General features: G+C 41.0%; 1 protein-coding gene across 2 annotated transcripts; it reads right to left on the bottom strand.

Moving 5' to 3' along the window:
* Positions 1 to 66: 66 nt before the first annotated feature.
* LOC110984452 (protein YIPF6-like) lies at positions 67 to 12,677 on the bottom strand. Of its 2 annotated transcripts, XR_015423902.1 has the most exons (8): positions 12,330 to 12,677; positions 9,329 to 9,451; positions 7,648 to 7,726; positions 6,916 to 6,958; positions 6,186 to 6,332; positions 1,818 to 1,975; positions 667 to 1,566; positions 67 to 634 (listed from the first exon to the last, which is right to left on the bottom strand). XR_015423902.1 is itself a non-coding variant. In XM_022244666.2 (7 exons), exons 1-7 carry the CDS (start codon positions 12,360 to 12,362, stop codon positions 1,448 to 1,450), a joined length of 702 nt encoding a protein of 233 aa, XP_022100358.2. In that variant the 5' UTR covers positions 12,363 to 12,677; the 3' UTR covers positions 67 to 1,447. The 2 variants fall into 2 exon arrangements, 1 of the variants encoding a protein (XP_022100358.2); XM_022244666.2 differs by having other exon boundaries at positions 67 to 1,566.
* Positions 12,678 to 13,016: the final 339 nt, after the last annotated feature.

Raw genomic sequence — 13,016 nt, 5'->3', positions numbered from 1 at the left:
CCCCCCGGTGGAAACAGGATGCTCTTTGTGCCCAGGAGGCATAACAAATGGAAATTCAACAAAACCTGCTTTCAAATGAAATTTTATTCGTAGGAAAATAGTAATTTTTAAATCAAGTTCAAAATGGAAATAACTAACACTGGAGAGTTAAGATGCAAAGATACATTTGGACGAAACGTTAGCAATACACAGTGTCCATTACTCTGTGCACTGTGCGCAAACGGGGACTACCCATTTCAACATATCTTAAAACCTTGAACTTTCAAAGTGAACTGAAAATGTTCAGTGAAAATAATTTACTTAGTGGATTGGTTTCCCCACGTTTATAAAGCTGGATTTTATCAGCTTTTACATCTAAGCTCTTGAAGTGTTTATATGAAAATCAAAACTGAATGCATATATACACTACAGCCCTTCAACCAAAAGAATGACTGTACTCAAGTTTTACACAACTCTTGGACAAATGACCACACTGGGTCAGCATTTGTTTAGTCTGTAAACTATACAAAGGACTGAGGTGGTGGTATCTTACAGTACTAAAAACAGTCGGTATTTTCGACCAAAATTTATACCGCACTTGGGAAAACTTGTGAGGAACAGTACCATCAGCACATAGTTAATGGACATTAGTGCCCTCTCAGCTAAGACAGAGAGACAAAGCTTGGCGGGTATGCTATCGCTGTCGGGCCAGACCCTGCATACAGTGTCGTGTACTGTCAGAGTTAAATGGCTTATGCCGTGGGTGTGTGAAGTGCATGCACAAGTGTGCTGGCCCTAAAATGATGCCGCCACTTGTAATGAAGCCCCCTCGCATCATTGACAACTCTGGGCACTTTCTCATGCCATGACATAACTCTGTGACCGAGGAAGAAGACTGCATGCATTTAAGGCCAGAAACAAATATGGAATGCTCTGCTTTCAAAATAAACAACTGGACCGAAGCACAATTACAAAATGTGGCTTGAACTACATCGATGTTACAATGACGAAGCTTGGATAACCCTAAATGCAATACGCTCTTTCGCAGAATGTATCAAACTGCAAATTATACCTAAAGTAATCAGAATACAACCACATAAACTACTCAAGCTGGTCTGGAATTAAGTATTGCACATAATGACTCTATAAATGCATTTGGACAAATAAAATGTTACAGGGCGCGTCATTAAAAATATATTCATATGAATCATAAAGCAGACAACAACCAAAATATATTTTGATTAAATTATGCAAGTTACTCATTTCCAGAGGGTTTGAAGAAGACATGGATTTTTTACTTTATAAAAAGTAAAAGTTACAAATTGGCCATCTTTACCCAGATGCTGAGTACTTCAATGGGTATTAACCGTACACCTCACAAGTTGGGGGGGGCTGACTAGTTAGTTGCCGAGTTGTAGATTGCAAGTTCTGGCATGCAATTTCCCATTGGCTTGAGGCAGACTCGGGCTCAGCCCGCGCTGCGTGAGATGATCATCCAGCCAATCACAAAGTAGAACAGAAAGATGGGATAGACAGCCAGGAGCTTCCTGTGCTGTGGTTGGCTGTCTGCCAGGAATGCCAAAGATGCTGTGGAGAAACGAGAGATGTTTTCAGGAGTGTGAGAAATATCACATAAGTTTTTCTTTTCACGTACAGGTTGGGAAGTGTATTACTTGACCTGTGCAAATGCTTACATCAACATCATTTACATGTTAAGAACTTCATGCCTTTGCACTCTAAGAACTATACAGTAATTTTCTGGACAGTTTGAAATACCAGCAAAGATGAACAAGAAAACACCCCAAACAAATATGCCACAAAAGTGAAATCTCGTTCACCAAAAGTTGACCAGATGAAAGCACAGAAGACGAGCACCAGCCGGATGATGAACAGCAAGGTGGAGTCCTCGCTGAGCATGATGAGCCGGCAGATGATGAGACTGATGACTAAGGGTAGGATGCAGTAACCCAGCACGCACACACTCTGGAAGAAGGAACTGCAGTAGAAGGGGAAACGATAAAATACAGACATTGAAGAATGCGTTAAAAAGTGCCCGTCCAAGCCCATACCTAAACCTGTGACTTCAATTTGTGATCACCAAACGGTCCTCGTTGGAAATTGAAGAATTTGATTCTTTAAATGATGGCCTTGAACTTCGACACATTGAGACAAAAATCAATAAGCTTCTAGAGGACACCAAGACCGACCAACATACCAAGCAGTGTGTAATGCCAAATAACAATAACCAGAACAGCGGGAAACCAACATTTTATTAACGACAACGCTCATAAGAATAGTCCAAGTAAAAACATGTTAGCCACTGCTCAGTTAAGAAACAAATTAGATTTATAGTAAAGATTGCGATAACACCATGTATTTATTTCTTCTTTGAGTATGTGTGGTTCTGAGAAGAAGAATTATTCCCCGGTTCTTCTCAGAACCACACATACTCAAAGAAGAGATAAATACATGGTGTTACCGCAATCTTTACTGTAAATCTAGTTTCTTTCACCATGAAAACCTTTAAGTCTTAAAAAACAAATTACATACATGACTTTTAGTTATTGCAGAAAAGAAGTTTACAACAAAACATTCTGCATTTTTTACCGAAGATTAATGCTTGGTGTTACCAAAAATGTTCTGAATGCCTGTTTCTTGAATCATGATTTCCAAATCATTTGTCAGATTCAGGATAGGGTGTGCAATATAAACAATGTTCTTGTCACAATTACTCATTACATGTATACACCACTCATGGAATACAGTTGTCGCAGTTCTTTGAACTGTCTTACAACTTCTCTTTTGCATGGAACAGCCCAAGAAAACCTGTTTCCCAAGAAAAGGAAAAAAAAAACCAGAGATTGCCCGCCCAATCTGCTATTGTAATTTGCTATACATAAGGATTTGCACTTGTATGTTCCCATGCTGTAGTGTTTGGTTCTGTGTATTTGCTTTCTTTCTTAATAATAGCTCCATTACTTTATACAAATGGATTGGTGGAGGCCGCCTTAAAAATGCTTGAGAAGTGAAGTCTCCACTGTTTCACTTATGAAACCAAAATTGAAACAGCAAAATAATAGTGCAGCATCACTTGGTGGAGGTTAACAATTACGATTGCACATCTTTACTACAATGTACGTGTAAGCAGCATTGCCTGGCGGCAGTTATCTGATGGAAATCTGAAAGTGATTGTGGCTGAGGAATTGTGACAAAATGTAGTTATTCAACATCACGTTTCATCCTTCATCAACATGAAAATTACCACCAGTAATTATATTCATGTCAAGATCAGAACCATCCATGGCTGCAAGGAGCATAGTCCTCTCTTGTTTTTTAGGACGCAGGATTGTCCATATCCTGAGAAATTTATTACATGCTTCATGCACCCTTTGAAATCAGGCTGTCTCTATTTCAAACACAAAAACATTATTTTTAAGCTGCAACAGTTGAACGCATGGCACACGCTACAAGGCCGAGTACCAGAATATTGATTTTGTATTGTGGAAAAGAAATTATCTCCGTCATACTTTGTGTCAGAATCAAGCAGTCATGTTTATTATCAGGGAGAAGTAATGAACTGCAGTAACAGCCAATAAGCTGTGTGCCCTTGAGCTAACATTTTCAAGCAGTTTTACTTGAGTGCCAGTCATTTAATACACGACACAATGGCAGCAGGAAATTTTGATGCTTTTACTATACCAAGGTCCGTCATTAGAGATGATGCTTCTATGCAAGACCACCATCTAATCGCATGCATGAATATCAGCATGGCCTTAAGCCTATCACTCTTCTGTCAATGCAAGGCAAGCGTAACGGGTAATTAAAGGGAACGATCGATGGCTATTTTCCGTCTCTTGAGGATGCTGACCAATAACAAGAAACCACTGGTGCATCTCCATGCCAACCTAAAGAGCAGATACAGTTGGCACAGAGAAAGACCACTACCATCAGATGGGTGTTGGTGTCCCAATTTTGCAGGCCCTGCAAGATCTCGAGTAAATTTTTCTAAGCATATGAAGCATCAGAACCCAACTCTGAATTAATGATTAACAACCAAGATTTGACTGAACTCTGAAGAACGGTCAGGCATCACCGACTGAGCACTGATCATTCTGTGATTTGACACAACAGTTCACGGGTGAAATCACTGCTGAAGTGCATGGCCAACAATGCATGTGAAGGTCCAAAGTATCCTGCTGGGAGGTTGGCTTGCCTTGCTGGTTTTCATACACAGTGTTGACACCACCTGTCTGGGCTGTCCACAAGGATGGACATATTACAATAAATCATGTTACTTCGTGATCACTAACAGTAGACTCAACTGGACTAAAGGCTTTGAGCAGTGCAAAGGCCTCGGTGCTCAGCTGCTGGTTCTCAACTCTGAGCAAGAAAGACATTTCATCCGAAATCTGACCAAAAATACCTTCAGATTTTGGCTGGGCTGTAAGGTGATCGACGGGGAGTGGGTCTGCTCTGATGATAAGCAACAGCCACTCGCTACACACAGCTCAAATACATGCCTCGAGCTAGAATCCGCAATAGACAAGGTGGACAGGGTCTCTTGTGGTGCCATCAGACAGCGTGTTTGTGAGAAACAAATCCCACCTTCTGCAGTACACTGCCAAGCCACGCAAGACGCCAATCTGACCAAGCCTGGCTGCCTGCTGGGCCACGCCTACAAGGCCACAAACACCAAGAATCCGATACAGTGCTGCGAGGCCTGCCACAAGGATCCCAATTGCCGCTCCTTCAACCTGGAGGGGAAGATGTGCCATCTCAACAATGTCTCCATCTCCCAAGTTGATGCTGACAAGTTTGTTACTACAGTGGACAACTGCATCCACTACACACTTGACTGATTATGAGCAATAAGGTCTTGACACTTAAATCTTCATAGCACAGCACACTTTGACTTCACTTTTAAATTCTCTGTACTTGAACAGAATACTGCCTATGAATAATGTGGAATAACAGCCAATGCAAACTGTGTATGTATAAAGACCACAAAGCACCTTAACCCTAACCATGCTGAACCCAACAAGGTTATGCAGGATTTCAATGGTCCCTAGGGGGTTAAACTGTACACTGAAGTGACACCTATTACATGTAAATGTGTTTGATGGAAGCTACTGTTAAACAAACTACACCTCAGATCACTCTGAATGACAATGCTTACTTAGTTTACTTTGAACAAAAACTGTCTCATATTATCTTCTCATTTGCTGGGTACTACCGCCTGACAATGACATTATGAGACCATTTCATTGAGTGAACTTAGCATAAGAATTGTGTGGTAGTTTAATGAGTCCACGTGGACCAGTGTCACATACATGTACATTTAAATATCAAGGAGTTTTCAAAATTGTAAAAATCATTTGTGACAAAAAATGGCGTATGACAGATGCTAAGACACTTGAATGCCATTACCACGGATGGAGATCTTACAAGTTTGTGCACATTCAAATGAAAAAAGATTATGTGTACTTTGTGTTGGTAAACAAGTAAATACCATGAGGCCGAACAAAATAACAGTTGTGCTTCCTATTACTATGAAAAAAAAAATAGGTTGGATAGATAGGCTGTATCTTTTATTTTTTCATCTAAAATTTTGGGTCAATAATTTTAGGGTGGGAAATTTCTATTATTATTTTTTAATTAAAAAGTGATTTTGATGGTCTACGTTGGAAGTTGGAAATTAAGTTTCGCACACTCAACAAAAAAGCTAAGGTTTCACACCCCTGAAATAAGCATGTGGGTCCGTAGCATTATTATTTCTATTTCTTTTTCAATAAAAAGATTTTGGGTTGGCTCGAATTGCTAGGTTGGGGCGGGTAACTGGAAGCACAACTATTATTTCGTTTGGCGTGAATGGTGTAGAGTGAATTTTGGACTGTTTGAAGTATGGTTTCTGACTGCACAGCACATCCACAGCACAGCACAGTAACAAATGGGCACATGGTAATCATATAACATATAACAGTCCATTTATACTGATAATAATTGCCTGTATCTTGTTTTTTTAACTGATACAGCAAGTGGGCTGTTGGAATCCGGGGGGTTGAGTACATATACCCCACCCAGCAGCAAAAGGGTGCTGGAATTTTACAGGTTGAGTCAGCTTCGTAAAAAAAATGCTGGGGGCTCGAGTTAAAGATAAATATTTTAAGCGTTTTCACATTTTAAAACTTACAAGATTTAAAACTTACATGACTCCGCCGAGAAGTTTCGAGTTGAGGGCCACCACGACTGCACCAAACGAAAGAAGCGCAAACACCTCCGAGAACTGGGCATTGATTCTTGTACCTGTCTTGTCCTTGTCTGATTCAGTAGAACTTGAGTTATCTTGGAGAAGCCTGGGAATAGTCAGAAGAAAATTGAACACTCTTTATGCAACAAATAATAAAGATTTGCAAGCACATGATGAAAGATTTTCTAAGAACAACAAACACTATCTTGACCACCTCTGTTTGTTTTTGAATTTCAAAAAACTGTCCATTTCTTAAAGTTTAGCCTAAAAACTGTAAGTGCAACCCTTACAAGAAAACAGCATAAGCCTGCTGGAATGAACTGGACTCAATCTGAGGACAATGTGGCCACCATTAGGTAAGAAAGCTAATACAGGGCTAGACATATGTATGTCTTTTGTTTGGTTCAAGTAATCAGACCAGCCGATCAACAGCTTCCTGAAATAGCTTGAACTTGACAATGGATTTTTACATTGCAATTGACTAGGTTTCAAAAAACAAAAGCAACAAACTAAGTTCAGATTTCACTGTTGACATCTTTCCAGCTGTGCCCATTTTCACCACCCAAGGTGGCAGCTACCAGCCACTGTGCACGCTAACTTAGTCGAAAATTTAAACTTGAAATAAGCCTCTGAGCAGCCTTGATAAAAACTCTGGAAAATTCCAACATGAGAGAGAATATTCCACTTACATCGCAAACATCGTACACAACACGAGTGGACCCCAGAGATCCCCTGTAAAGTTGAAATAAACATAAAAAATTAACCCCTTCGCTCCGGGAGACGGCGAGAGCCGCGGCTTTGTGTGAGGATTAGTGCATACCACACATACAGTCTATTCACCATGCAGCTGCTGGTTCAATGGGGCCTGCTGCTGGACAAAGCCCTCCATTCAGAGCATACCACAGCCAAGCAGTAGAGGTCAAAATAATCCCGCCGTGAAGGAGTTAAAATGTCTATGAATGAGCCACTTTTTGTGCATACATGTATGTGGTATTTTTAGCTATAAAGTAACGAAGTGAATACGTCACACGCACAATTAGTGTGCAAAAGGCATTAGTGCGAAAACCACGGCGCATGAACCAACATGCGCGCTAACTCCATTCGTTTGCACTGCACTTTCTGGTTCACAGTGACGTCACACTTCGGTACTCTATAACTGCTTTCATCTGTGAACAAAACATATATGCATGTTCATGCACACAAGTTACAACACATTGAAAACTGCATGACACCACAGATTGGCTGCTGACTCTTTCAACTATCAGAAGTCAAGACTATGGTTGAATCTGTTACTTTCGTACCTTCATGCTTTTGTCACTGAGGCAACAAGTACCTGTCAAAATACATTGATTGCATTTCAGCCATTTCACAACAAGGCACTATTCAAGTTAATCTGGAAAATATTTCTTTCAGTGACTTACATTCTCTGAGGAGAACTTTGCTCTGCTTTGGGTAGAGAACGTGGAATAACTTCACTCCAACTGCTTTGAAGTCTCTCATCTGACAACAAGAATGAAACAGCTCTTCATACTCCAAGATACAAACATCAAGACCCTGTGTGCTTTAGGGAAATACATGTACTACTAATAAGTTACTTTTAAGTTATATTTTTTTATAACTTACTCCTATTCCATCCCAGAGAAGACAGACTTTCCAAACTACGTGAACACTCAACAGTTTGTAGAATACACCCTTCACATTTGATTAAAGCCTTCATCGTCGCAGTCTGGCTATAAAAGGTACGTTCGTCCCATCTATTCAGACTATCCAGAATTTCATCATATTTACACAAGACTTGGTGCTACACTAGGTTTACTGCAAAGTGATGTTTAGCAAGTTCAGGAATCTTGCAAAAACACTTCAGTCTAGAATAAAAGCTGAATTGTTGACTACAATTCACTTACGACAAAACAAGGAAGAGGGAAGGGGAATCCCCCCCACCACCAAAGAGTGACATGGGTACTCCCCCTCCCAAACCTGATATCATTCTAGCACACATGCATAAACATGTATTTATCTACAGGGCAGCAAATTTATGGGTTTTTTTGACAGTTGTTCACTACCTCAACACTTTTGGTTTCAATTAATTGAACAATCACTTTTGCTTGCACAGTAAGTCAGTCACAACCAGAGTACATGTACAAACAGTCAATTTATACACAACTAAATCCCATACTTGGTGAGTTTGCAGCAAGCAAACTCTCCATAGTATTTCCAAGCGAGAGTATTTTTATGATGCATGTCACCCACTTACACTTTTCTTGTGCAAACAGGCCCATCTTATGTTCATGCTGTTTTCTTTATCTTAACCACTTGCTGCCGGGTGCTTTTAAAAATGCAGTGCACACATACGGGAGATTTTCAAGATTTTCAGTTTTCAAAATTCTTCAAACATTCACCATTTCATTTAATGGACGTTTACACCCACAGGAATGACTGTTTGGTGGCAACTCTAAGCTGACAGGTAACCTTCATTGACTCCTGAGTATTTCAGCCAGGCCTGCCGCCCTGTAAAGAGAGCCCAGAATTGTGAGGTGTTGCATAATTTCCTTTGTCCCCGGTGTCTTTTTGCGGTGCTGTGTCACCCATCAATAGCGCCCTGGAGCACTTTTGTCCGCAGTGCTAATCTGCAGGCGTGCTATGCTCAAAACACTTGTATACTGTTTAAAAACAGTGACGGATTACCTTCGAAAAATGCAAGCCAAAAAATGATGGCAATTCCCAGCACCAAGTCTTTTGTTCTGAGTATTGTATTTTGTTACACGGTCCAGCTCTTTTGTCCCATTTCGGGCACCCCGGCTCTGCATATAAACCCATTATGCTCGAAACGGGGTTCCCCGGCAGCAAGTGGTTAAGTGCATCAAACATTAGCTATCTTTGGCCTAAGACATTATTGGTCATTCCCTTTTATATGCCCTTCATATTTCCAAGTGATTTTCGGTTAACAGAATAAAAACAAATTATCAAAACAATAACTGATTGCTGAAGTAACAAATCGCTATGCCTGGCAGGGTGGCATTCGGGCAGTTTTCGTCAGGAAGCTCACAAATGCCCTTTATATATTCTCCTACCAGGCAGCAGATGAAACACAGAAAAACTTACAACTGTGACTCTAACTGGCTCATCCAGCGTTGACAACTCGACGTCATCTTCAGATGCTCCCGGTATAGTGATGTCTCCCTCCACCGGATGCTCCAATTCCAAGTCTGTGAACTTGGTATCCAACTGTTTAACAAGAAGTCACAAAAACTTCCACTGACACTATTACATGCACATGTAATTCACTGGTGACTGAAACCAACGAGTGGTTCTCACGGTATGTGGTGGAAATTTATGACAAAAACATGAATTTAATACCAGCCAATCTATGCGTCATCAGCACAAAAGAGGTTAAGCTATACAATTGAAAAGCCTTTTAATTAAATAAAAACAACTGCAGAAAGAAGGACTAATAATAACAGTCATTAACCCTCCTTTGGTTTTACAGCACAAATGTGCACAAGTGCCCACAGTCACTGGTGAGCATGTAGTTTCTATATGGAACTCAAACATGCACAGGTTCAGTGTGTACACAGTAGATTGCCAGCACAAATTGACCCAGGGTCTTTTGTGCAGTCTTCTTCACTGCATTTGGTTTACTGCACAATTATGCACATGAAACAGTGAGGCACAGTTGTTGGGCAGCACAAAAGTGCCATCTGATATTCCTGTGAGGGACTGTTGGTGCAGTGCACAACACAACACAGCTATGCTTCGTTGAGGTGTTTACCAAGTGACCCAAAGAGTGACTTCCACATAGGAGGGTTAATGAAATGGACAAACTCTAGGCATTGCATTGAGGGGCTAAAATATGGTTTTCGAAAAACGGGGAGCATCCACATCTAGCGAGCACACGCATCTTAAGATCACAAGATACACTCCTAGCTAGGTTTGACTCTCAGTGACTGTCTCTTTTTAGGTGCCCAAAAATTAAAAATTATTCTTTTGTTAATTTTAAATTGGCTCCAACATTTTGATTACAGAGATGACATTTTCTTCCTCTGATTCGTGGACCTGCAGGATTTTTTTGAAGGGAAAAAGTCCCAAATTGTAAAATGGTCAGATACAACCCCAGAATTGTGTGGATCGTCTTCCACTGGGCTCCCACCAAATTTGGAGTGCAACATGGAAGCATGATACAAACCACACAGTTGGGGGGGAATGGGTCAGATTTCCACCTTGTGAATATAAAATCTCAACAACTATGTTGGCACGGATCCAGACGAAGATTTGTCATGGTCAAGATGGTAAGAATGTTAAGTCCCCCCAAAACAGTTACTACAAATGTGACCAGCTACACATCATTTCAACTTAGCCAGCAACAGCAACATATCCGCAAATTTTGGGGGATCATATTTTTGGGATTCACCTTGGTAGATGACTATGACATCATGCTCAATAACTGAAGAGTTGGCATGGCAGTGTTGTTCGATTCCTTCACAAGTCCCTTCACAAGTCCAGTCATGAGGCTAGTCACAAGTAACAGGGTGAACAATGACAAACGAATGCTTTTGTCACAGCTCATTTGAATAGCTTGTGAATTGGCTTAAGACTGAATGACTTATGATGGGCTTGTGATGGACTTACAGGGGCTTGTGACGGACTCAAATACAACACTGTGATATGGAGGTACAAAAATAGAATACGGGGCCTCTCCACTCAATATCCTTGCATCCATGGCTGCGTGGATGCACAGTCGAGTCAGTCGCCTGTGTGTGTATGTGCACAAAACGATTTTTTGACAGGCGAAAAAAGTCCGCTGATTAGACTTGCTCCTGTATTCATTGCTTGGGAGGATGTTTTTAGAAGTCGGCAGAACGTTTTCAATTGTGGGAGAGGGGGATAATATTTAACACTGAATTCGTCCCGAGTCTACAAATGAAAAGTGGAGGGGCCAAATTGCAAATTTTAAAAAGTGGGGGGGGGGAAGTTGAAGGGAAATAAAGTCCAACAATCAGACATGTAAAAGACTGGCGTCATATGGTTACCCATGAATTAAAGTACAAAAGCCACCTTGCCCTTTGTCTGGCCTTTCACCCTAGCCAGTTCCAAGCCAGAGATAAAGCCATCCCCCTTTTGTTTTGCATCTAATCCTTTCACCGCCCAGTCGTGAAATTTATCATTTTCCAAGAATACGCCACAAACAACATGCGTAACACAGGGATTGATTGTGCCTTCAGCCGTCCAAGATCAGCCAATCGTTCTCTATTCGTGCTGTAAAGTCAAGGCCAGAATCCACGCATCCAGGAATCTGTGCATCCAGGCATTTGGAAATATAGTGCCCTCTCAAGCTAAATTCACTTTTTTTCTCAACACTGTAGCCACTTTTTATAGCTGCCAACCAGGTACTTGGTTTGAATTTTTTCAACCATTTCCATTCATTCTGTGTTGCTTTGTTATCAAAAAGACCTCTTTCAGCATTGTTGCCAGTGATTGTGGGAGGTATGTTCACACGTGGCCTGCGCTCTAATTTCTATGGTCACTAGACAATGTTGCATTCCCCGATATGCCAAATTGGAGTCCGACACTACTGCGCAGCCATCATCTACAAAAACATGGTTTTCGTGTGGCCCTCATTCTAATTACTCCGACATGGTTGATGTTGTGAAAAAAGGACAGGGTTTTGAGTTTTAAAGGAAATTATGTGTAGGATGGGCCTATAATATGGGGAAACTGTGTTTTAACACGACACATGGTGGATTCAAATTTGCGTGGCTGGTTAATTTTTCCCAAATTGGGTCATAACCAGTCAGGAAAATAAGGAGAGCACTGCCTCCGGTTTTATGGGGGGATCTGACCGATTTTACAAGATCAAAATGACAAAAAAAGGGGGTCCCCAAATATACAAGCCCTAAATTTTATACATATACTGTTGAAGGTTGACAATATATCAATATACGTAGGATGATGGGATGATATGATACGGTAACCTTCCTTGAAGTTGAAGCATCCTTGAAGGTAGGGCCTTATGCTTATTAGATGTTGCTCTGTAATCACCTAAGTTTTTGATCAAGAACCATACGAATGGAGTGGAATTTGACCAGATTTTATCAAAATAACAAACCTTTTGAGATCCAGCTTCAACCACATCTGCCATTTCTGACGTGTATCGTGTCTGGAATCCAATTTCCAACACAATAACAATTAACAGCGAAAGAGAAAATTGTCATTGGCGGCCAGACTAGGTACACGTAGTCTTTTTCGGGTCGTTATAGCTTTCACGTAACACAAATTGCACAACACACAGTACTATATACTTCTGACATTGCTGCATTGTAGCTCCATGCTCTTTGCCTTTTCAATTACTGCAGTTGCTTGAGCAGATTGAAAGTTGTCTCACGCAGCAGTGTATTACGCTCTGATAGGTGTGGCGGTCGAGTACGAGCGGGCCTACGGAAATCGCCCCATGCATTATTGGCCATGGGGGCGCTATTACCAAATATTGTACATGTACAAAGTTTAGCAGAGTTCTATTCATGTCTGTGACCCCAACCTTGTGCCCCCCAACTACAGCATGCAGTCCAACTATAGTTGAGACTGGCCCAATTGCAGTGCGTGCATGAAAAAGTCATTTTGTTTACACCAGCAAATCTGTGCTGGCAGAAATTAGGTTTTTATAATGAAGTCCCATATTTTAGATGAATTATGTTAGATGTGAGCTGCATAAACTCGGGGAAGGTTGAGAAAATTTCTACAGAGATTGGCCAGCCCAACTTTACTGCTGCAGCACTCAAGCTGGGACTGTCCCGAC

Source organism: Acanthaster planci, linkage group LG02 (genome assembly GCF_054643075.1).
Source record: "Acanthaster planci isolate LZ-2023a linkage group LG02, COTS_SCS, whole genome shotgun sequence".
NCBI lineage: Eukaryota > Metazoa > Echinodermata > Asteroidea > Valvatida > Acanthasteridae > Acanthaster > Acanthaster planci.
This window is presented reverse-complemented; position numbering and strand designations above follow the sequence as displayed.

Excerpts from the sequence above, each read along its gene's own strand:
- LOC110984452 (XM_022244666.2), bottom strand. The coding sequence starts at position 12,362 with ATGGCAGATGTGGTTGAAGCTGGATCTCAAAAG. Across the intron at positions 1,976-6,185 it reads AAACTTCTCGGCGGAGTCAT|TTCCTTCTTCCAGAGTGTGT; the intron begins GTAAGTTTTAAA and ends CTTCTACTGCAG. Across the intron at positions 1,567-1,817 it reads TTTCATCTGGTCAACTTTTG|CATCTTTGGCATTCCTGGCA; the intron begins GTGAACGAGATT and ends GTTTCTCCACAG.